The sequence below is a fragment of the Rana temporaria genome, chromosome 8 (assembly GCF_905171775.1).
Source record: "Rana temporaria chromosome 8, aRanTem1.1, whole genome shotgun sequence".
NCBI classification, from domain to species: domain Eukaryota; kingdom Metazoa; phylum Chordata; class Amphibia; order Anura; family Ranidae; genus Rana; species Rana temporaria.
Genome location: NC_053496.1, coordinates 85,978,676 through 86,003,548, shown reverse-complemented (window position 1 = coordinate 86,003,548; position 24,873 = coordinate 85,978,676). Strand labels below are relative to the sequence as shown.

Below are 24,873 nucleotides of genomic sequence, written 5' to 3'. Positions count from 1 at the left end.
GAGTTGGCGGCCTTGTTTTGTAAGTCCCCATACTTGATCCTCCACAAGGATAAGGCGGTGCTACGCCCACAGCCTTCGTTTCTTCCGAAAGTTGTTTCGGCTTTTCACTTAAATAAGGGCATTGTGCTTCCGTCCTTATGTCCTCGGCCGTCGCACCCCAAAGTGGTTGCTTTGCATTCCTTGGACGTGGTCTGAGCTCTGCGGGTGTATCTGTCTGCTATGGCTCCATTTCGGAGGTCAGACTCACTATTTGTGTCAGTGGCTGGTCCAAAGAAGGGCCTGGCGGTCTCGTCGGCCACCAATTCTCAGTGGATCAGACAGATCGTGATTCAGGCTTATGCCCTAAAAGGGTGGGCGCCTCCCTTTCCTGTCACGGCGCATTTGACCAGGGCAATATGTGCCTCCTGGGCCTTCCAAAATCAATCGTCTGTCTCACAGGTGTGTAAGGCGGCGACCTGGTCGTCCGTTCATACTTTCACTAAGTTTTACAAGGTTGATGAGCATGCATCTGCGGATGCTTGTTTCGGCCGCAAAGTTTTGCAGGCGGCCATTTAAGGTTGCAACTTCTCAGTTGAGGAGCTCTGTTTGTTTTGGGGGGAAGTTGGTTTACTTGCTGTGCCCACCCCTCGTTTTTTTTACACTGCTTGGGGACGTCCCTTCTATCAAGAACCCACCCCTCCTTTTTATGTTTGTACTGCTTTTTGACAAACTGAGCTGCTAGATGCAGAGTGAGGGGTTATAGCCAGAGGGACCGCCCCCTGGGCGGTACTGTTCAGCTTTGCTGCTGTTACATGCTTTTAACTGTTTAACATGTCTGCCTAGTCCTCTCCTGATAGACGGCATATAAACCCTACTGTCAAGAATAAAGGAACTGTGTCCATCCATGAACAGGATTTTACAGTGAGTACAAAAATCCATTTTTTTTGCCATTTTGGTTAGAGTAAGGGAAGTTTATAACCCCTGTCATTTTTTTTGCTTCCTGTCCATGGTCAAAGAAGGCAGTGAGAGGAAATCTCTCCAAAGTGAGGGAATAGCTGGTAAACATCCATAATAATAGAAAAAAAGCATGACAGGACCTCTTAAAGATGAGATCTTGGGTCAAAAAGACCTCAGATCTCATATTTACACAAAAATGCAATAAAAAATCTAAATACTAAATTCTCTTTTAGAGCTTTGGGCGGAAGTGATGTTTTGATGTTGCTTCCGGCCTGCAATGGTATGGAGACGGGTGGGGGCCATCTTCCCCTCACTCGGCTCCATACCACAGACGGGAGAGGACGCATTCGTTTCCGCCACTGCCTCCAGTAAGTGGCGGAGGCACTGGAGTGCGGCGGGAGGGGGGGCCTTCTTCTCCTGCCGCTGATAAAAGTGATCTTGTGGCAAATCCGTTGCAGAGACCACTTTTATCTGTAAGCGGACCGCCCACTGAAGAAGAAGATACCGGGGTTATGGTAGCTAGCTGCTGCCATAACAACAATATGCCTTTTCAAAGTCCCGACGTATAACAACGGCGGGCGGTCGGTATGTGGTTAATCCTCCTAAAACACACTGACACTAACTGACACTGTTACTAATTAAAAAAAAAATCTTAAATGCTACCCAAAATATGCTGACTGTGACCTTTACCCCTAACACTAAGAGTCGGTTCACACAGGGGCAACACAACTTCCAGCACGACTTTGGGAGTGAATCATCAGGCAACTTACAAGGCAACTTCAAGTTGCCTCCAGGACAGCACAAGGCAACTTCAAGTCGCCTTCAGGACAGGAGGCTTTCCAGTGGCCAATCAAACAACATTCAGCTCTGTGGGAGGGAGGGGGAGGGAGGGGTTTGCCTGAGAAATGTATGTTATCTTCCTGTATTGTTGCTTCAGTTAAGACAGTGATCAGACTTCTGAGGCAACTTCCATTGAAATCTATGGGTACAAGTTGCCTACAAGTCGGATTGAAGTAGTACAGGAACCTTTTCTGAAGTCGGAGCGACTTAAGTAGTGTACATTAAGACGGCTCCATTCACTTCCATTGATTTTCTCAACCGCGCGACTTGGGACGACTTGGGACGACTTGGGGAGACTTCAAGTCGGATCCCAGGTCGCCCCGGTGTGAACCGGCTCTAACCCTAGCAAACCTTACTTTTTTTTTTTTTTTTTCTTTATTATTTTGTTTATTTTGTATTCTTTATTTTTTTACTTTGGTTTGTTTGTTTTGTCCTCTTCTGCAAGAAGAGGACAAAACAATGCATCTTTCTCTTCATTCAGAAGAGTAAGTAACCACAGGGGAGGGCTCACAGTGACTGATCACTGTGATAGCCAATAAGAGGCTATCACAGCGATCAGGTGTACGAGACCTGGGACTCTCCTGAGAGCTCGGTCTCTGTGCTGGGAGCATGCTATTCAGCGTGCTCCCAACACATAGGGAGATGCACATATATGCAGCCCTACGGAAAAAGCCCACTTCCGTGAGGCCGTATATATGTGTGTGGTCGGTGGGAAGGGTTTAAGCAGCATTCATGTGATACTTCAGTCCCGGGTCTTCTCCTCTTCTGTTTACTTCCTGTTTGGTGTCCTCCTTTCTTTAAAGTGTCCTCGTCTCTGACTGCGTGACGTGGACACTTTCTATTGTATGCCCGCTGAATTCTCTCAGGAGAGAAAAGAAGTCTGAAATCATCACAGGGGAGGGGACAGATGGTCTTTGGACACCACCAAAGTGCTGAATTAGCAGTCCTCCCATACCAGAACCAGTGGTGCAAGGGGTCTAAATGGAGATTTAAGTTAGAATTAATGGTTTCACCAAGCAAGGGGAAAAAACTGTTAGCATAGGCTGGAGTGGTTGTAAAAAAAAAAGTGGGAAAAATGTAGTACACCTGGCTACTACATAGTGTAATATCATGTTTCTTTCAGCAAGATCCTGGAGAAAGCTTAAGTATACAATATCTCTGCAGAAGATGTTCTAGTACAGCTACTCAGCATTCCCTAGGATCTCACTGTAAGGATTGTGACGTCAGTTATGTATAGGCACTGCAGGCAGAAGGTGGGGGGGGGTATATTATTTAAAGTGGTTGTAAAGGCTAAAGGTTTTTTACCCTAATGTATTCTTCATGAAGGTTTAAAACCTTTTATGTGCAGCTCCCTCCCAGCCTCAAAAAATACTTACTTGAGCCTGATCTTGATCCAGCGCTGTGCCTGAGACCAACAGCGCTACTCTCTTCACAGGACGCAGGTGCCATTGGCTACACGGATATAGGGGGTGGGCCCAAACCACCCCGTATGTGTAGACGCACACAGCCCAACTCGAGATTGCGCCCGAACTTGTGCCAGCATAGGAAGCAGCTTCCTATGGTGGCACACAGAGAAGAGGAGGAGCCCAGAGAGCCGGTGATGGACCCCAGAAGAGGAGGATTGGGGCTGCTTGGTGCAAAACCATTGCACAGAACAGGTAAGTATAACATGTTATTAAAAATAAAAGAACCTTTACAGACCATTTAACAACTTTTTTTCTTACATTTTGTTTTATGTTTAGTAGAATATCTTGATATATAAAGTAGACCCTGCTTTTTACTGCAATGTCTGCTTTAAACTTTTTGGAAGGTCGTTTGCTTTCAGGTCTGCACAGCACTACTGTTTTAGTTCTAATGGGTTTGTAACCCTAACGTATGCTTTTGCCAGATTTCATAATTATTTTTGTCATTGAAGAAAACTCCATGAACTGCAGAGCATCTGAAAACTTTGTCAAACTATTTTCTTGCACCATTCTGTTCTTTTAAATGTAAACCAGGTGTCTGCTGAATGTTTCTTTTTAATCTGCGTTTGTTGTAAAATAAATGACATACACAATAGATGTTTTAATGGTCTTTAAAATTCAAGCAGTTGTATCCAGTTAACTGGAATTCCAGACAGATATCTTGATATGACATTATAGGAGGCGCTTGAGGTGCCATTAACAATGTAAATGTGTATTCTAATAAAAACAAGTTAAACCTTATAATATTGGAATTCTCACAATTATATTAAAGTCAGAATCTAAATTAAGGTGGAGTTGCTGCTTTTTTCCCAGGGTTTAGTCATTTATGCATGTATTCATGACATGTGCTCTAAGTTCTTGTTACAGAATATAGCTAACCTCTGTATATGTCCACATCTGGCTTGACTGTGTGAACTCTGAATGTTCGCTTTGATCCTCATTCCTGACATTCCCTGTAAACTAAGATTTTTCTCACTGCTTGTTTACTTTAAAATTATTTTACTATGTTTTTTCCCTTTAATCTAGTATATTAACAGATAAACTAAGAGTGCCCTAATTTCCTTTACACGTCTGCAGTCCTAAATGTACACCATTTTATTATCTACTTAATTTTTGACAACAGATCCGAAAACCATATAATGCAAGTTTTACTGCATGAACTGTGATTTTTAAGGAAATGCTGCACATAAGTTTGGATGCACATCATTTTTAATTAGATCATTCTTCCAGGGATTCTTAGTGTTACTTAAAGTCCTAGGTACAGACTGGTGATTTTTTTGCAAGTTTAAAATGTTAAAGCCCTGTGTCAATAGGCTTTTGTTTGCTTTAGAACCATGCCCCCTCATACAGGTCTATGTGAAAGCTAAAGCAGCTGAAGCAGTTCTGTTGCAGGTCAAATGCAGCATAACTGCACCTCTAGAATTCAGAATGATCTCAGCAGCAGCAGCAACCACTATCAAAACCACGCTGCATTTGCCCAGCTAATCCTGTAATCTGAGACAGAAGTAAAGGTGCACCAGTCAACAATATCTAGAGTAAGAATGCTCAAAACTAAGCCTGTGGGTCACATATAGCCTGCTTCAGATTTTTTTAAGGCAGAATAAATAACTTGCATCAAAGGCCACCGCTGTTGCTTTCCTGTTAATCATTCATCCAGCTGGGGGGACAAAAAAACAATAAGACTATTTCATGGACAGCTATTACAACCTAGATTAGCAGGACAGCAGTGGTAGCGGTAAGGCATACTGTTACTGCATCTGTTATGGGCAAAAAAATAACAGGAGCATGCTGTGGACCATTTCTTCAACCCAGTAGTCACTGCTGGTGTTCTAATACTCATTAATTTTAGTTCAGAGTTCGGTAGTAGTCTAAGCTGTGGTGTGCATGTTGTAGCCCAGGTGGTTCTCCAAGTTTTCTCTCGCTCAGTGACTTCAGCTATAGGGCAGGTGCCAACAGGGCCACCATCAGGGGGGTACAGGCATTACACCTGTAAGGGGCCTGATGGTCCCCAGGGGCCCGGCTGGCCACCCTCCCGTTTTTTAAATTGCATTACACCTGTAAGGGGCCCGATGGTCCCCAGGGCCCCTTATAGGCCCCCTCACGTTTTTTTTTATGTATTTTTTTTTTCTTAATGTATTTTTTTTTTTTGCATTACACCTGTAAGAGGCCCAATGGTCCCCATGGCCCCTTACAGGCCCGGCCAGCCCCCCTCCAATTTTTTTTATTTAATTTTGCACTCCACCTGTAAGGGGCCCAATGGTCCCCAGGGACCCGGCTGGCCCCCCTCTGATTTTTTTTTTCTTTTTTGCATTACACCTGTAAGGTGGCTAAGAGTCCCCAATGCCTCTTACAGGCCCAGCCAGCCCCCCTCTCATTGTTCTTGTTTTGCATTACACCTGTAAGGGGCCCGATGGTCCCCCCCCCCCCACTTATTATCTCCCGTCAGGAGAGAAGAGATTACACTTGTTTTTTTTTTTCGTCAGCACCCCCCTCCCTCCCTCTGCTCCAGCTGTGTAAGGGGCCCTAAAATTTGTGATTGCTGCCCTGGGTGCCAATGGAAGTTTTTGTGTGCTAATCACATATAAAACAGGGCAAGTTGCACAAATAAAACAAGGCAAACATTTGTGGGCAAGCTGTGTGTTTGCCACAAACATCTCAGAGTACTAGCAGACTTCTTCTGTAATAAAGTTACAAGGACCATACCATCAATAAAAGTATAAACACAGGCCTGAAAACCTGAAGAGACAATCTCCGCTAATACAAAGAAAAAAATTTAATAACCGTGTACTTCAAGTAAGCACCCCCTTTATCAAGTCTATGATGGGACATAGATCCTCTGACTTAAATATTGGACACGGCGGGGAAATATTTATTTATGAATGAAGGGTCTGGACAAAAGACTAGTACCATGAATTTGTATGAATGGACCAAAATCCTAAGGAGAAATAAGCCAAAGAGGCTTTAAACTCAAAAACTGAGCAGGGGCAATGGGATATATAGCAAAGATATCCCTGGGGCAAAAAGGTGGCTGAATTGGTCACCAAACAATTATAAATTGTGTGCAATGAAACAAATACATTTAATAAAATAAAAATAATATGATTTAAAATTAATAAAAGATAATGACAATAAATTGAATAAAACATAGACCATTGGGTCTGCATGTTATGCAAAAAGGGAAAGATCACCGCTGGTGAACCACTAGTATCAGCTTGCTAGCAGAGTATCACTAAAATATATTAATATACTATTTTATGAAAAGGCTCTCTCTCTACAAGCCCTCATTTATTCCATTGGGTGCTAAGGTGTTTAGAGAAAATATATGTTGCCAAACATCATGCTTTCAAAGTGCTAAGTACCGGAATCTTCCTTATATGTGCTCCACCATGCACATATACACTCTGCACTCTCCAGAACACTGCGGCCAACAAAGTGACCATTAGGCAATACATAAATCAGAACCAAATCATTTGTTGACCACAGTGTTCTGGTGAGTGTGGAGTGTATATTTACTTGGTGGAGCACATACAAGGAAGATTTTGGCACTTAGCACTTTGTAAGCATGATGTTTGACAATAAATTATTACTATTGCATATTTGGTCTTTTTATACACATACAATGGATATAAAACGTCTCCAAGCTGGACTAAATTTTGCAAAAACACATCTGAAGTCTCCCAAAAGCATGTGTGAAAATGTGTTATGCGGCGTACACACGGTCGGAATTTCCGACAACAAATGTTTGATGTGAGCTTGTTGTCGGAAAATCCGACCGTGTGTATGCTCCATCGGACATTTGCTGTTGGAATTTCCGACAACAAATGTTTGACAACAAAAGTTCTTGCACACACAAGTGTATGCAAGACAAATTTGAGTGAACAATCCGTCGAAAAAAAATCCACGGTTTTGATGTCGGAATGTCCGATCATGTGTACGCGGCATTATAGTCTGATGAAACCAAGGTTTACCTTTTTGGGAATAATTCCAAAAGATATGTTTGGCGCAAAAACAACAATGCACATCACCAAAAGAACATTATACCCACAGTGAAGCATGGTGGTGTCAGCATCATGCTTTGGGGCTGTTTTTCTTCAGCTGAAAGAGGGGCCTCAGTCAAGGTATAGAAAGAATTATGAACAGTTACAAATACCAGTCAATATTGGCACAAAACCTTCAGGCTTTTGCTAGAAAACTGAAAATGAAGAACAGTGGTGGCTGGTGCTAAACCTTGGGTTGGTGGCAATCAACCACCCCCCCTCGGTCCCAACTCACCATTCCCCTCACGGCACTGTCCCTGCAATCTCCGGATCCACTGCACGGTCCCTGAAATCACAGATCCACTACACTGTCTCCGCAATCACCGATCCACTGCACGGTCCTCGCAATCACGGATCCGCTGCATGGTCCTCGCAATCACAGATCCACTGCACTGTCCCGGCAATCACTGATCCACTGCACGGTCCCCGCAATCACTGATCCAATGCACAGTCGTCGCAATTACCGATCCACTGCACAGTTCTCGCAATCACTGATCCAATGCACTGTCCCCATAATTACCGATCCACTGTACGGTCCCTGCAATCATCAATCCACTGCACGGGTCCCTCTATGGCTTCCTCGGCTTCTCCTCCAGCCAACCGATATCCTGATTGACCAGGAGGAGAAGCCGGAAGACAATAGCAAATATTGATTTGCTATTGTCACAAAGGGGCTGGGTTTGGGGCGCAGTGCTCTGCACCCTGAGCCCAACCTTTTTTCAAGCCAATTAGAGTCTCTGGCTCTAATCATGTGCTTGGGAAATGAAAAAACTCATAGAAAGCTATGAGTCCGGCACCCTGCAGGGGGGGGGGGGGGGCTGTGCCCCTAATGCCTCTCCTGATGAAGAGGAACTTCAACTTTCAGCATGACAAAGACCCGAAGCATACATCCAAATCAACAAAGTTAGATTAAGGTCTTGGAATGACCCAGCCAGACCCCAAATATGAATCTGTGGGGTGAGCTGAAGAGGGCTGTGCACAGGAGATACCCCCACAATTTGACAGATTTGGAGTATTTTTGCAAAGAAGAGTTGGCAAATTAAAAATGTGCCATTCTGATAGACTAATACCCAAAAATACCGCTGTAAGAAAATCAGAAGGTGCTTCAAAAAAAGTATCAGTTTAACCACTTCCATACCGGGCCTATTTTGGCACTTCTCTCCTACATGCATAAATCATAATTTTTTAGTTAGAAAATTACTCAGAACCCCCAAACACCATATATGTTTTTTTAGCAGACACCCTAGGGAATAAAATGCCGGCCATTGCAACTTTTTATCTCGCACAGTATTTGCGCAATAATTTTTCAAACGCTTTTTTTTGGGGAAAAAACGGTTTTGTGAATTAAAAAATAACAAAACAGTAAAGTTAGCCCAATTTAATTGTATAATGTGAAAGATGAAGTTAGGCCGAGTAAATAGATACCGAACATGTCACGCTTTAAAATTGTGCACACTCATGGAATGGCGCCAAACGTCAGTACTTAAAAATCTCCATAGGCGTCGCTTATTTATTTTTTTACAAGTTACAAATTTAGAGTTACAGAGGAGGTCTAGTGCTAGAATTATTGCTGGCGCTCTAACGCATGCGGCGATACCTCACATGTGTGGTTCGAATGGCGTTTACATATGTGGGCGGGACTTACGTGTTTGTTCGCTTCTAAACGCAAGCTACCGGGGATAGGGGCGTTTAAAACATTTTTTTTTATTTTTTTTATTTTTTTTTACTCAATTTCTTTTATTTTTGCACTTTTTTGACATTTTTTTTTTACCGCTTTTATTCCTATTACAAGGAATGTAAACATCCCTTGTAATAGGAATGGTTTGTGACAGGTACTCTTTATGGAGAGATGCAGGGTCAATAAGACCCCACATCTCTCCTCCAGGCTGGAAAGCATAAGATCGTGAAAAAAAATTCACCGATCTAATGCTTTCAGCCGCGATTGCGGCTGTGTTTACATTCCAGGACCCGGGCATGACGTCATAACATCGCGCCCAGGCCTCCGACGATCATAGAGATGACTGGTGACCATCTGGTCACCAGTCTACTCTATGGTTTCCATCGGACGCCGGCGGATCGTTTCTCCGGGTCTCCGATGGCAAAGAAGAGCCCGGAGAAGCACCGGATGGCGGCGGGAGGGGGGGTGTCCCCTCCCGCCGCCTATAAGAACGATCAAGCGGTGGAACCGCCGCTATGATCATTCTTATGGTGCAGGGATTCGTCGGCTGAAGAGATGGATATCTGAATGATGCCTGTGGCTGCAGGCATCATTCAGATATCCCCACTGAAAGTCCAGGACGTCATATGACGTCCTTGGGCTGGAAGTGGTTAAGGGTGTGCAACCATATTATTTTGTTTTTTATTTTTACTTCCCTTCTCCTAAAAGATTTCAGTTTGTTTAACTGAGTTGTACAGTTTATAGGTCACATTAACCACTTACCAACCGCGCCATAGCGGAATGACGGCTACAGTGCGGCTCGATAACTCTGGGAGGGCGTACATTGATGTCCTCCCAGAATCGCTCACCTGTGCGCCCCCTGAGGTGCGCACATGGGAGTATCCGTGACCATCACGGAACAATCACTTGTAGAAAAAAACTGCGCCATGTCCGGTTCCTCTCTTCCCTCTCTGTACCGATTGATACAGTGTGAGCGGAGGGGGGAGAGATCAGTTGCAGCAGCGCTGTGGGTTAGATCTGTAGTGCCCACAGCGCTGCTCCTTGCCCATTGCAGCCACATCCATCCATCCATGCTCAGCCATCCCTCAGTAATACTCAGCCAGCCGTGCTCAGCCATCCCATCCACACCCAGCAGTACCCAGCCATGCTCAGCAGTATCCAGCCATGCCCAGCAATACCCAGCAGTACCCAGCCATACCCAGCCATACTCAGCAGTACCCAGCCATACCCAACCATACTCAGCCATACCCAGCCATACTCGGCATTACCCAGCCGTAGCCAACCATACTCAGCATTACTCAGCAGTACCCAACCATACTCAGCCGTACCCTACCATACTCAACCGTACCCAGCCATACTCAGCAGTACCCAGCCATACTCAGCAGTACCCATCCACACTCAACAATACCCAGCCATGCTCAGCACTACCCAGCCATACTCGGCCATGCTCGGCAATACCCAGCCATACTCGGCAATACCCAGACGTACACAGCAGTACCCAGCCATACTCAGCCATCCACATTTATGGCTCAACCATGCTCAGCCATCCCCATCCATGCTCATCCATGCCACATCAGTTCTCATCCATGCCACATACATGCCACTACAGTGCCTCACAAAAGTGTAGTTGGTAGTCAAATTAGAATTGAAAAATGTATACCCCTAGCCACCTGACGGTTCTCCCTGCATGTTGGGCCTCTCTATGTGGCCAGGTTGTGGAAAAGTCTCACACATGTGGTATCGCCGTACTCAGGAGGAATAGAATAATCTATTTTGGGGTGTAATTGTTGCTATGTACATGCTATGTGTTAGAAATATTGTATACATTGAAAACTTTGTGTAAAAAAAAATGCGTTTTTATTTTATTTCCACATTTTCCAAAAACTTGTTGAAAAAAAATGAACCATTCAAAAGACTTATTGTTCCTCATAGATTATACTTTGGGCTGTTTTTTTTTTTTAAATTGGATAATGTTTGGAGTATTTCCATTGTCCTGGTGCTCCATGGCTTTCACGTGCAAGAGATAGTCAGGAAATTAGATGTGTAATTTATGCTCCTAGAATGCTTAATGATGCTCCCTGCATGTTGGGCCTCTGTATGTGGCCACTCTGTGTAAAAGTGTCACACATGTGGTATTGCCAAATTCAGGAGGAATAGCAGAATGTGTTTTGGGGTGTGGTATGCATATGATGTGTGTGAGAAATAACCTGCTAAGGTAACAATTTTGTGGGGAAAAAAATCTTGATTTTTGCAAAGAATTGTGGGAAAAAATTACAACTTCAAAAAACTCACCATGCCTCTTACTAAATACATTGGAATGTCTACTTTGCAAAAAGGGGTCATTTGGGGGGTATTTGTGTTCTGACTTGTTAGGGTCTCAAGAATTGAGATAGGCCATCGGTACTTCAGGTGTGATCAATTTTCAGTGATTGCCACCATAGTATATTAACTCTATAACTTTCACAAAAACCAAATAGTATACACTGATTTGGGTTATTTTTTACCAAAGATATGTAGCAGTATAAATTATGGCCAAAATGTATGAAGAAAAAACACTAATTTGCTAATTTTTATAACAGAAACAAAGAAAAATGCATATTTTTTTACGAAATGTTACTTTTTTTTTTTTCATTTATAGAGCAAAAAAAAAACCCTGTGGTGATTAAATACCACCAAAATAAATCTCTATTTGTGGGAAAAAAAGGACAAACATTTTATATGGGTACAGTGTTGCAAGAAAGCTGAAAATTGGTCTGGTTAGGAAGGGGGTTTAAGTGCCCAGTGGTTAGGTGGTTAAAGGTGGAAAAAGTTCTGAAATGATTTATCTTTGTCTGATTTTTTTTACATCACAGAAACCTGCCATTTTTACAGTGTAGACTTTTTATATCCTCTGTATGTGTTATATATACAGTGAGGAAAATAAGTATTTGAACACCCTGCTATTTTGCAACTTCTCCCACTTGGAAATCATGGAGGGGTCTGAAATTGTCATCGTAGGTGCATGTCCACTGTGAGGCCGGGTACACACGGACAAACATGTATGGTGAAAGCGGTCCGTCGGACCGTTTTCACCATACATGTCTGCCAGAGGGCTTCTGTACGATGGTTGTACACACCATCGTACAGAAGTCCGCGCGTAAACAATACGCGGGGCGTGTCCGCGGTGTCGCCGCGTCGATGACGCGGTGTCGCCGCGACAATGACGCGGCGACGTGGGCGGCCCGCCTTTAAAATGCTTCCACGCATGCGTCGAAGTCATTCGACGCATGCGAGGGACGGCGGGCGCCTGGACATGTACGGTAGGTCTGTACTGACGACCGTACATGTCCGAGCGGGCAGAATTCCAGCGGACTGTTTTAAAACAAGTCCAGGAATATTTGTCTGCTGGGAAAAGGCCCGGCGGGCAAATGTTTGCTGGAATTCGGCCCGCTCGCGCCCACACACGACCAAACATGTCTGCTGAAACTGGCCTGCGGGCCACTTTCAGCAGACATGTTTGGTCGTGAGTATGGGGCCTGAGAGACATAATCAAAAAAAAAAATTCCAGAAATCACAATTTATGATTTCTTAACTATTTATTTGTATGATACAGCTGCAAATAAGTATTTGAACATCTGTCTATCAGCTAGAATTCTGACCCTCAAAGACCTGTTAGTCTGCCTTTAAAATGTCCACCTCCACTCCATTTATTATCCTAAATTAGATGCACCTGTTTGAGGTCATTCGCTGCATAAAGACACCTGTCCACCCCATACAATCAGTAAGAATCCAACTACTAACATGGCCAAGACCAAAGAGCTGTCCAAAGACACTAGAGACAAAATTGTACACCTCCACAAGGCTGGAAAGGGCTACGGGGAAATTGCCAAGCAGCTTGGTGAAAAAAGGTCCACTGTTGGAGCAATCATTAGAAAATGGAAGAAGCTAAACATGACTGTCAATCTCCCTCGGACTGGGGCTCCATGCAAAATCTCACCTTGTGGGGTCTCAATGATCCTAAGAAAGGTGAGAAATCAGCCCAGGACTACACGGGAGGAGCTGGTCAATGACCTGAAAAGAGCTGGGACCACCGTTTCCAAGGTTACTGTTGGTAATACACTAAGACGTCATGGTTTGAAATCATGCATGGCACGGAAGGTTCCCCTGCTTAAACCAGCACGTCAAGGCCCTCCTTAAGTTTGCCAATGACCATTTGGATGATCCAGAGGAGTCATGGGAGAAAGTCATGTGGTCAGATGAGACCAAAATAGAACTTGTTGGTCATAATTCCACTAACCGTGTTTGGAGGAAGAAGAATGATGAGTACTATCCCAAGAACACCATCCCTACTGTGAAGCATGGGGGTGGTAGCATCATGCTTTGGGGGTGTTTTTCTGCACATGGGACAGGGCGACTGCACTGTATTAAGGAGAGGATGACCGGGGCCATGTATTGCGAGATTTTGGGCAACAACCTCCTTCCCTCAGTTAGAGCTTTGAAGATGGGTCGAGGCTGGGTCTTCCAACATGACAATGACCTGAAGCACACAGCCAGGATAACCAAGGAGTGGCTCTGTAAGAAGCATATCAAGGTTCTGGCGTGGCCTAGCCAGTCTCCAGACCTAAACCCAATAGAGAATCTTTGGAGGGAGCTCAAACTCTGTGTTTCTCAGCGACAGCCCAGAAACCTGGCCTTGTAATTGCAAACAAAGGCTACTGTACCAAATATTAACATTGATTTTCTCAGGTGTTCAAATACTTACTGTATTTGCTGGCGTATAAGACTACCTTTTACACTTAAAAAAAATAACCAAAAAGCAGGGGTCGTCTTATACGCCGGGTCAGCTGCTCGGATACCTGCTGGATGTGCGGTAATGTATGTAGCTTTGTCTACATACAGTATATACAGCTTAGCCAATCCCGGTGAGCGATGTATTAAATTGAATACAGAGCCTGCTTGGATTGGGGTAACAACCTCTGCCAATACGAGTGCCTACATACAGTAGGCTGCTCGGATTGGCTTTGAGAGTCAGAGAAGCGTGGGCTGAGGATGTTACAGCCTCTGCCAATTCAAGCAGGCTTTGTATTAATTAATAGAATACATCACTCGCCATGATTGGCTCCATCTCCAGCAAGAATGAAGAAGAATATGGCGCCAGAAGAAAGAAATATGAAGCATCGGAATGGGGGTCGTCTTATACGGTGAGTACAGGCAAAAAATTCTTAAAAAAATGCAAAATTAGGGGGTCGTCTTATACGCCTGGTCGCCTTATACGCCGGCAAATACGGTATTTGCAGCTGTATCATACAAATAAATAGTTAAAAAAATCATACATTGTGATTTCTGGATTTTTTTTTTTTTTTGATTATGTCTCTCACAGTGGACATGCACCTACGATAACAATTTCAGACCCCTCCATGATTTCCAAGTGGGAGAACTTGCAAAATAGCAGGGTGTTCAAATACTTATTTTCATCACTGTATGAATATGGTTTGTATATAAATAGTTTGTAGATTTATTGGGGATTTTTTTAGTTATAGAGGCTTGCGCCTTCTTTCATTATTTACATATTATTTAGTGTTATTATGCACCTAAAGGGCAGCAGCCTGTTATTATTTGGTGACTTTTTTTTTAACTATTTGGGGTTGGTTTGGCGCCCTTTATATTTGTTAGAGAAAGTATCTAGAAGATCTCTCTGTTGCACAATCTCTGGAATCCAGAGATGTGCACTTGGGAATAGCTTCTATCACCCAAACAACGAGACCTGCTGTGGACCTATGTCTTTGGACGCTATAGCTCGTATAACCAGCCTCAATTAACCTCCTATATTCGCCAAATCTGGAATGCACCGTCCAACAAATAGGAGTTCACAAAGGCAATAAAAACAGTAGAGCAATTGAAGAAGAATTTTAAAGTATAGGTCTTCCCACTACCATCTAGAAATGCCTTCTGCCTATGACTAACAAAGGGACATATTTTACATTTTTTCATCTTGCATTGGAACATTCCTGTGAGATTACAGAAAATTACTAATGAGGGGTGGGGGTCTTTATATAACGTGTCTTACTTGGCGCTATCTTACCTCTTATGTTGGTTACCTTTCTGTAAATTAATCTTGTTTTTGGCTGAATGACAGGACCCATGGACCCATTTTCAGATCTTCAAAGAGAATGCTCCAATATTTCTTAATAATGGATTATTTTTGTATATACTTACAAAGATATTGGGTAATAAACCTCTCCTCAGAGGAGCCAAGTTCTACTGTTTTATGATTATTGCGGTCCTGTAATGGTATATGGAGACACTCCTGTTGGGCAATGTGAATGTGTGTCGGGTCATAACCTTTTTCTACAAATCTGTCATATTCTTCCTCTGTGCAAAATAATCAGAATCTTTGGTGCATTTTTGTCTTAGACAACATAATTAGTTTTTGGGATTTTCCTAATCAATTTAGAATTATGACAACATCTGAAATGGAGAAAGGAATTCCATGAGGAAGGTTTAAAGAGTGCCTTTGAGACAGTTCTGTTATCTTCATGATTAAATTCTAAATCCACAAACACCAGAGAATCTGGATCCCATACATGTGAAAAAGTGAGGCCCATGGGGTTGTTGTTACAGTGTTGGACAAATAGCTGAATAGTAGCTTGTGGGTCATCCCATATGACAATTTTATCAATGTAAAGCCTGTAAATTATGACAGGGACTATTTCTCCAGATGCAGGACTCCTACCAGTAGACCATGGTTAAATTAGTATAACCACCGCTGTTTCCCTTAACTGGAGATAATAGTCTGCAGAAAGGCCAATCTCCCGTGGAATGGACGTATAAAGCATTAACGTCCAAAGATAGCCAGTAATATGAGGGGCCCCAATTATAACTCTGTAAGGTTTTAAACAACTGCAGAAGTGTCTTATTTAGGATGAAAGAGCCTGAACCTACTAGGGGGGTGAGTAGGTTTCTTATGCACCTTTAGAAGATGGTAAAAATAGGTTTTATAGAAATCTCCATATAGGAAGGCATATTCTCCCCTTTGTCGGTCACTTTTTTGGTCAAGGCTCCATCAAGTGTGCATTATCTCATTGGTGTAAAAGAGATCCTGAGGATATCTAGAGCATCCAAATCCTTGCCATCCCATATTAATAAAATACGGTCTGGATTGGAAGCACCTTCAGACTCAATGGTCCTGGGGTTAATATTATATTTATGTTATAAAATCGTTTAATGGTAGGACTCAGTGGTGGCTGGTGAGTTTTTCTTTTGGGAGCCAGCCAACAACCAGCCCCCAGGCTGCTACCTCGGCGATCTATGTGGCGGGCTGTGCTGTCCTCCAGCACGGCCCTTGTGGGTGGCTCCTCTCACTTCCGCCTCGCTTTGGCCAATTGGGAATCGGCTCTCACTACCTGCCTCTTGATTGGCGGGGAGGAACTTTAATATGAAAATAGCGAAAATGTATTTGCTATTATCGCACAACTGGGTAAACAAAGTAAAGACATTCAAGGAGTAGGGGCACAATTAAGTCTCTTCTAAAGTAACACATTTTCATATATAGAAAGAGGATGGGGACATAGGTGTGCACAGCCTATTGCATTAGAGTGTGCACTAGGGGTGTAACGGATCGTGCGCGATCCGAACGGGTCGACCTGTTCGGATCGGCACAGTATGCGATCCGCGGAACGCACCGCGGCCTTAGGAAAGACCGTGGCTTCGGCCTAGCTCCGGAGCGGTCGGCCATCTTGGTACACTCGGCGGCGGTGCGCGCTGACGTCATCACCCCTCCCTCTGCTCGTGGATTTTTTCTATTTTGCAAGAGCGCGCTGCGCCGCTGACTGCATGCAACCTGAGTACAGTGAGACGGACCGAATACATCAGTACAGTGAGTTGGCTAATGGCTTAATAGCCATTAGCCAACTCACTGTACTGATGTACTCGGTCTAGTAAAACAGTAACACTGTAATTGCCATTTTTGCCACTGTAATAATAGCCATAGCCAACATTGCCCCCACACTAGTAAAACAGTAACACTGTGTATAGCCATTTTTCCCACTGTAATCAGTGGGAAAAATGGCTATACACACAGTGTTACTGTTTACTAGTGTGGGGGCAATGTTGGCTATGACTATTATTACAGTGGCAAAAATGGCAATTACAGTGTTACTGTTTTACTAGTGTGGGGGCAATGTTGGCTATGGCTATTAATAATAGCCATAGCCAACAATGCCCCCCCCCCCCACTAGTAAAACAGTAACACTGTAATTGCCATTTTTTCCACTGTAATGGTCCCAAAATTGTCCGATGTGTCCGCCATAATGTCGCGGTCACGAAAAAAAAATCGCTGATCGCCGCCATTAGTAGTAAAAAAAAAAAAAATATTAATAAAAATGTAAAAACACAAAACTTTTGTTTGTCTTGTGTTTTTTTTTTTATTATTGATCCGAAAATGATCCGATCCGTGACTCCTGATCCGAGGATCGATCCAATCCATGAGTTTTTTGATCCGTTGCACCCCTAGTGTGCACCCCAAAGTTCAAACACATATGCGAGTGCATGTGTATACAGTATATACTGCCGGTGTCAGTAGAGCAGTGGACGATGTCAGCAGAGCAGAGTTTGGTGTCAGTGGGGTAGAGGACAGTGTTAGTAGTTTTTATTTTTACCAATGTATTATTTTTTACAATTACATTTATTTTTTTATTTATTTTTGTATTATTATTATTATTATTTACAATTTTTTTAGGAGCCCAATTCGGGTGCTTTGGTGAAATATCATGGGTCTAAACAGGGTGGCATCAATTTTTTTTTGTTTCAATTTTATTTATTATTATTTACAATTTTATTATTTACAATTTAAATTTTTGTTGATTCATTTTTTTTCCCCCCAAAAAAATGAGGAGCCCCATTAGGGGTCTTTGGTGAAATATCACGGGTCTAAACAGGGGTCCGTCTGCAGCATACAAGGTGATTAGGGTGTGCCCAAGCACACCCTGTGCGCACGCCTATGGATGGGGATATAAGAGTAAATATTTTAATTGTGTCAGAGGTTACTCTATTATTTTCCCTTTTTTTCTTTGACTTTTTTTCTCTTCTTTCTTCTATTTTTTTTTTCGTTGGATCAATTTTGTGGGTAAACCCTAAAAAGCACTGGGAAACCCCCAGGAAATGTGTTTATGGTTTCCACATTATCAATGATGATACATGTATTGACCTGACCTTTGGTGATGGAAAGGTTAAATGATATAATGGAGTTCGTGGGGCTGTTCACTGGGGTTCCAGGGGAAGTAGAACTGTCTTAGAGGGTGATGTGAGGGACTCAAGTGAAAACTGGTGATTTTCCTTAGCAGTATATTCTACAGTATTAGAAACTGTTTTAACCACTTCATTACTGGGCACCTAACCCCCTTCGTGCCCAGACCAATTTTCAGCTTTCAGCGCTGACGCATTTTGAATGACAATTGCGCAGTCATACAACACTGTACCCAAATTATATTTTTTTCCTACAAAGAGAGCTTTCTTTTGGTGGTATTTGATCATCTCTGCGATTTTAATTTTTTGCGCTATAAACATAAAAAGACAGAACATTTTGAAAAAAAACACAATATTTTTTACTTTTCGTTCAAATAATATCCCAATTTTTTTTAAAAAAAATTAAAATTTTCCTCGGTTTAGGCGGATACGTATTCTTCTACATATTTTTGTTAAAAAAAATCGCAATAAGCGTATATTGATTGGTTTGCGCAAAAGTTATAGCGCCTACAAAATAGGGGATAGATGTATGATTTTTTTTTTTTTTTACTAGTAATGGCGGCAATCTGCGTTTTTTTTTTTTGTCAGGCCTGCGATATTGCGGCAGATATATCTGACACTGTTGACACAATTTTGGGACCATTCACATTTATACAGCGATTAGAGCTATAAAAATGCACTAATTGCTGTATAAATGTGACTGGCAGTGAAGCGGTTAACACTAGGGGGTGAGGAAGGGGTTAAATGTGTATCCTGGGTGTGTTCTAACTGTGTGGGGGGAGGGGACTGACTGGGGGAGGTGACCGATACTGTGTCCCTATGTACAAGGGACACAGATCGGTCTCCTCTCTCCCTGACAGGACGTGGAGCTCTGTGTTTACACACAGAGCTCCACGTCCCTGCTGTTACCGCCGATCGCGGGTACCTGGCGGACATCGCAGCCGCCAGGCACACGCATCGGCTCCCGAGCAATGCGCCAGGTACGTTGTTTCCCGGCTGCGCACCCCCCCAGCGGTGCGCACGGGAATGATAACAGCAGGACGTCCAAAGACGTCCACTCGGCACTTGAGAGCCGCGCTGTGGACGTCTTTCGTTCATAGCACGGATCCCAAGTGGTTAAATGCCTATTATGCCATGTACACACGATCAGATTTTTTGTCGGAAAGACCTTGGATGTTTTTTCCGACAGAATTCCACTCAAGCTTGGCTTGCATACACATGGTCACACAAAAGTTCACTGAACTTTTGTACGTCAAGAACCCGGTGACATGCAACACCACGACGAGCTGAGAAAATGATGTTCATTGCTTCCAAGCATGCGCCCAATAAAGGCATCTAATGTTGCACCCTCTGTGTCTTTTTTATGTCTTTTGTAGATGAAGATTACCATGTCTTATGACTAGCTGCAGTTTAGGCAGCGTTTGTATGCTGTTGTGTGTTAATACATACATCATACAGTATTGGTTTGGATCCCTTAACGAAATCACCACAAAATTTCACAATACCTTGTTTATTGGCTGGAATGCAAAAGTACAGACGAATACAAATCCTTTATTCAGTTTAATTGAGCGCTCCAACTTCTTTCCCCCCAGATTGGTTGGCTGGGAGAGACTCTTTGGACCCCTCCCACCTTCTGCCTCATGAAATTTATATTACGTTATTCTCCCCTACTTTCTCTTTACCTTGCTTATTTTTTCTTATGTTTTTATTATAAAACTCCCCACACCTCTGTAGACTTTGCTGTATAATGATGAAGCACCTCTTGTTGTTATATATATCTGCAGGGTTGACCCAATTGTAAACCTGTAATCCTATTGTCAAATGCATATGTTTGTAACTGAGCTTCTTTGTTTCTATAGTAATCCGTTTTGGTTACAAATTAAAGCATTTATAAAAAAAAAAGAATAATGAAGCTCCACCTAGTTTTATTTCATTAGCTTCCAATTTGAATATATCCTCTGCAAAGTGCCTAATGCTTTCTCTGTTTTTTTAATAAAAATAACAATACATACTTGATCTGTGAAATCATTTTGCACAGAGCAGCCCTGAGCCTCTTCTTCTGGGGTCCACTGTCGGTGCGCCAGGCCCCTCCTCTCCATCGGGTGCCCCCAAGAAAAACCCCTTTACCCAAGAGCAGCCATGCAGGCTCGCTCCCAAGTCCCGCTACTGCGTCCATTGACACAGACACCACCCCCTGCTCCCGTGTCACAGGATTTGATTGACAGCTGCAAGAGCCAACGGCTCCTATAGAATTTTTTATATTGATGTTATGTTTACTGCTTTTATATAAACTGTTTTTCAGCATTATAAATAAAATCTTAGGCAAATATATCTCCCTTTCTTTTTCAGATCTCTCTTTGCATTTGAATGCTGCCATGTTTGAATCAAATGGTGGTTGTGGATATGTGTTAAAGCCACCTGTGCTATGGGATAAGGGCTGTCCAATGTACCAGTTATTCTCCCCCCTGGACCGAGATTTAGAGAGCATGGAACCAGCAATATATTCCTTATGTGTAAGAAAAAAAGATTTTTTTAAGACATTTAAAGTATTTGAAAAGTATTTGACACTAGTGTATTACTGCTGAAATTGTTGTCTTGCTTCTGTAGTACAACACATTTGTAACATTATATTCTAACCACTTCACTCACAGCTTAGTCTTCTGAAATGACTACTCTAAATTTGTAACGTTAATCCATACATTGAATAGAACAAGAATAGTTTTGGTCAAGAAATGACATTTGATTTTAAACTACACGAATCTATCTAACACAAAGAAGGCACTAAAACAAGACTTTTATTAGCCCAAAAGCGGTTAAAAACACATACAGGAGGTGAAGTGCATACAGGCTCATCAAATAAAAAAGGTCGGAATTTCTGATGGAAAAAGTCAGACAGAATTTTTTTCATCGGATATTCCGACCATGTGTATGCCCCATCTGACTTTTTCCATCGGAAATTCCGACAGAGTTAAAAAATTATATCGGAAATTCTGTTCGTCTGTATGGAACTCCGACAGAGAAAAAAACATGCATGCTCGGAAACAATTTGACACATGCTCGGAAGCATTGAACTTCATTTTTCTAGGCTTGTCGTAGTGTTGTACGTCACCGCGTTTTTGACGGTCAGAATTTGGTGTGTCCGTGTATATGCAAGACAGCTTGAACAGAATTCCATCGGGAAAAACACGTCTGAGTTTATTCAGACGGAAACGCAGATCGTGTGTACAGGGCATTAGCCGTCCAACGCTGTGGAGGTGCGTTACCTGACATGCAGCTCCACACCACTGGCCAGCTAACATACACGCAGCTGGGATATTCAAGAGAGAACCTTCCACTGGGCATCCTTTGTTTTTTGATGAGCCTGTATCCACTTCACCTCCTGTAAGTGTTTTTAACCGCTTTTGGGCTTATAAAAGTCTTGCTTTACTGCACTTAGAACCACATTCTTTGTGTTCTAATTTCACCAGAGCCCTGCTTCTCTCTTTTGGAGTGTTGCTGCAGTGCACCTCAAGACATCTGCGAGCCCTTTCCTTGTCTTTAGATGTATTAGACTGAGAACGTTATGATTCCTGGAGGGTCCACTTTGCCATAAGCGCCCTTTACCCATACACTTTCTGTCTACATGATTCTATCAACCCCCTCTCTGGAGAAGTAGATAACAGAACCACTATTGTTTTTTTTTATTGCAGTTTTTTTTAACCTGCTATGTGATCATTGACAGGAGGTTAGAGCAGAAACACTCCAGTGAGGACACAGTTAACAACAACATTTCTGCCCCAGTTTATGTCCATTTTGGGGCAATGCTCTCTGCATAGTCATTTGCACAGCAAGTGAGGGGATATCTCCCCAAAAGGGATGCAGACTGTGCTTTAAAAATATGTATGCACGTTATATTTCTATTCTTATTCACCATTAAATAAAGTGAAGTTATTCCAAACTAGGTAATTGGCTTTATGTTAAAGCCTTCGAAGGTCTCAAAATCGATATTTATTTCCATTGTCTTTCCTAGGTAGGGACTAGTATCATATCGAAACAAGGCCATGTTGTCTGGACAGAGATGAGCTTTCACTGAGCTTGAATTAAGGAGATTCACCCTCTCTATTTATCCTGTTTACCATTATCACATAGAGTAACATAAAGTCCCCAAATTTGAGTTGTTACCAGAACAGCAATAGATTGGAAATCTTTCCGTGGGGATACTAGTTCTGGTGACAACCATGGATTTCCTTATTTTGGAAGGATTCCTGTTTTGGCTATGGATCTATGGGACAGGAGGTGAAGGGAAATCTCCCAAATGGGACACCAGGCGAAAAAGCCTGACAGGTTATAATTCTCCTTTACTTTTACCAAGATACAAAAAAACGTGTTGCCTTTAGTTCCACTAAATGGGTCCTTTCATAAAGTGAAATAGTAGATTATATTTATTTAAAGTAAAATTAATCAAAGTGAATTATGAGTTGCATACTAACTATGAAATATGGGTCTATGACAATCACAAATCATTGTGGAGAGACTTGCTTGTCTGGGTTGTGTAAATTACCTTCAGTGTACTTCAAATCTAAAAGTGTACTTCTCTTTCAGGTTGTCTCAGGACAGAATGTCTGTCCAAGCAACAGTACAGGAAGTCCTTGTATCGAGATTGATGTGCTCGGTATGCCTGTAGACAGTTGTCATTTCCGAACTAAACCCATTCATCGCAATACTTTAAACCCTATGTGGAATGAACAGTTTATGTTCCGTGTTTACTTTGAAGATCTTGTGTTTTTACGGTTTGCTGTAGTTGAGAACAACAGCTCTGCTGTAACTGCCCAGAGAATTATTCCTCTTAAAGTCCTAAAAAGAGGTAATAATTATTGTTTTGTTTTTATTTGTAATACAGCTTTGTTTACATACAAGAGAACTAACATGACAAGAATTATCAATGTTCTTACAAAATAATAGATTACAAGCCATTACTGCATCTTTTTTTATTGTGAGTAGTACCTACAACAAAGTTTGTCCTTCACATCTGACTACATGGTCCTGGTTGGAGACCCGTTTTACTTTTGTTACAGGCCTAATATTTTGTGCCATACGTTCTACTTCCAAGCAAGAAAAGGAGAAGAAATAGCTTTGCGCCTTACATTTTTGTTCATTAATATGCTTTGCCTGGAGTTCTCCTTTTAACCCAACATTTCCTGCACCAGAATTCTCGAATTCACAAACATTGCATGAAAATACTTTTTCAGCCAAGAAAAAATGCCTAATTTACAGAAGATGTGCACATTTTTTTTTATAATAATGATGGTCATAGAAGACCTATGTTGTTGATGTAGCCATAGAAGACCTATGTTATTGTTGTAAATGTTTTTTTTTTTTTTTGTCCTTATATTGCACGTGACTGAAGGATATAGACACTTACAGCTCCATAATATACACAATGAGACTTTGGAAATCTCAACCTTATTTATTAACAGCAGGAGAATGGAAGAAATTCCCACTGGCAGTACTTTGCCTGCCTCATTGGTAAGTGATCCTAAACATTTACACAGGTTGCTGAGATAAACAATTGTTAAGTAACAAAATGTGTTCTTTGTCTTATTTTTGCTATATATTAAATATTGAAGCTGAACTTTGTTCCCAGTAAAAATGATAAATACACAGTAGATAAGGGAGCACATATTTGAATATTTGAATTGTGTTTGTGCTTTAAGCCAAACCCCACCCATCATTTTGCAGGATCAACATTACTTTATGGGTGAATATACTTACAGATTTATTCTCTTTCATCTGATTTACTAAAAAGCAGGAGCAATGATAGGGGCGTTATTTCCTGATCTCCTGGATTCTCCAAAAATTTTAAGTAAGCTTCTCAGAAGCCTAGGAAATGAAAACTAAACATTGAATATTTAAAATATAAATGTAGTGGTTGATTGAGTAGGGTTGGTTCATAGATGCCCCTTCTCTGCTTGTCAGAAGTAGCGTTGTGCCCTTGTAAAAAGGCATTCATGTACTCAGAAGGGTTGGGGGATTAAAGCTTTAAAGAAATAATAAAGTCTAACATTAACTGCTCCTACAAACACTTGTTTCCCCTCCTCCTACCTGTCCTGCATACCCTGTATGAAATTAAAAAGATACAGTGCCTTGAGAAGATATTCATACCCCTTGAAATGTTTCACATTTTGTCATGTTACAACCAAAAACGTAAATGTATTTTATTGTGATTTTATGTGATAGACCAACACAAAGTGGCACATAATTGTGAAGTGTAAGTAATATGATAATGGTTTTCAATTTTGTTTTACAAATAAATATCTGAAAAGTGTGGCCTGCATTTGTATTCAGCCACCTTTACTCTGATACCCCCAACTTAAATCTAGTTGAACCAATTGCCTTCAGAAGTAGCCTAATTAATAAATATAGTCTACCTGTGTGTAATTTAATCTCAGTATAAATACAGCTGTTCTGTGAAGCCTTCAGAGGTTTGTTAGAGAATCCTGGTGAACAAACAGCATTATGAAGGCCAAGGAACAAACCAGACAGGTCAGGGATAAAGTTATGAAGAAGTTTAAAGCAGGGTTAGATTAAAAAAAAAATATCCCAAACTTTGTACATCTCACAGAGCACTGTTTAATCGATCATCTGAAAACGGAAAGAGTATGGCACAACTGCAAATCTACCAAGACATGGCCATCCACCTACACTGACAGGCTGGGCA

The 24,873-nt window shown here is 42.0% G+C and overlaps 1 protein-coding gene across 5 annotated transcripts in view; it reads left to right on the top strand.

Moving 5' to 3' along the window:
• Window positions 1-24,873, top strand: part of PLCE1 (phospholipase C epsilon 1) — a 509,323-nt gene that overhangs the window by 434,047 nt on the left and 50,403 nt on the right. For all 5 annotated transcript variants that reach the window (XM_040362142.1, XM_040362141.1, XM_040362144.1 and 2 more), the window contains 3 exons: window positions 20,526-20,689; window positions 22,758-23,019; window positions 23,563-23,681. In XM_040362142.1, coding sequence (XP_040218076.1) covers window positions 20,526-20,689; window positions 22,758-23,019; window positions 23,563-23,681 — 545 coding nt within the window. The remainder of the gene's footprint in view (window positions 1-20,525; window positions 20,690-22,757; window positions 23,020-23,562; window positions 23,682-24,873) is intronic.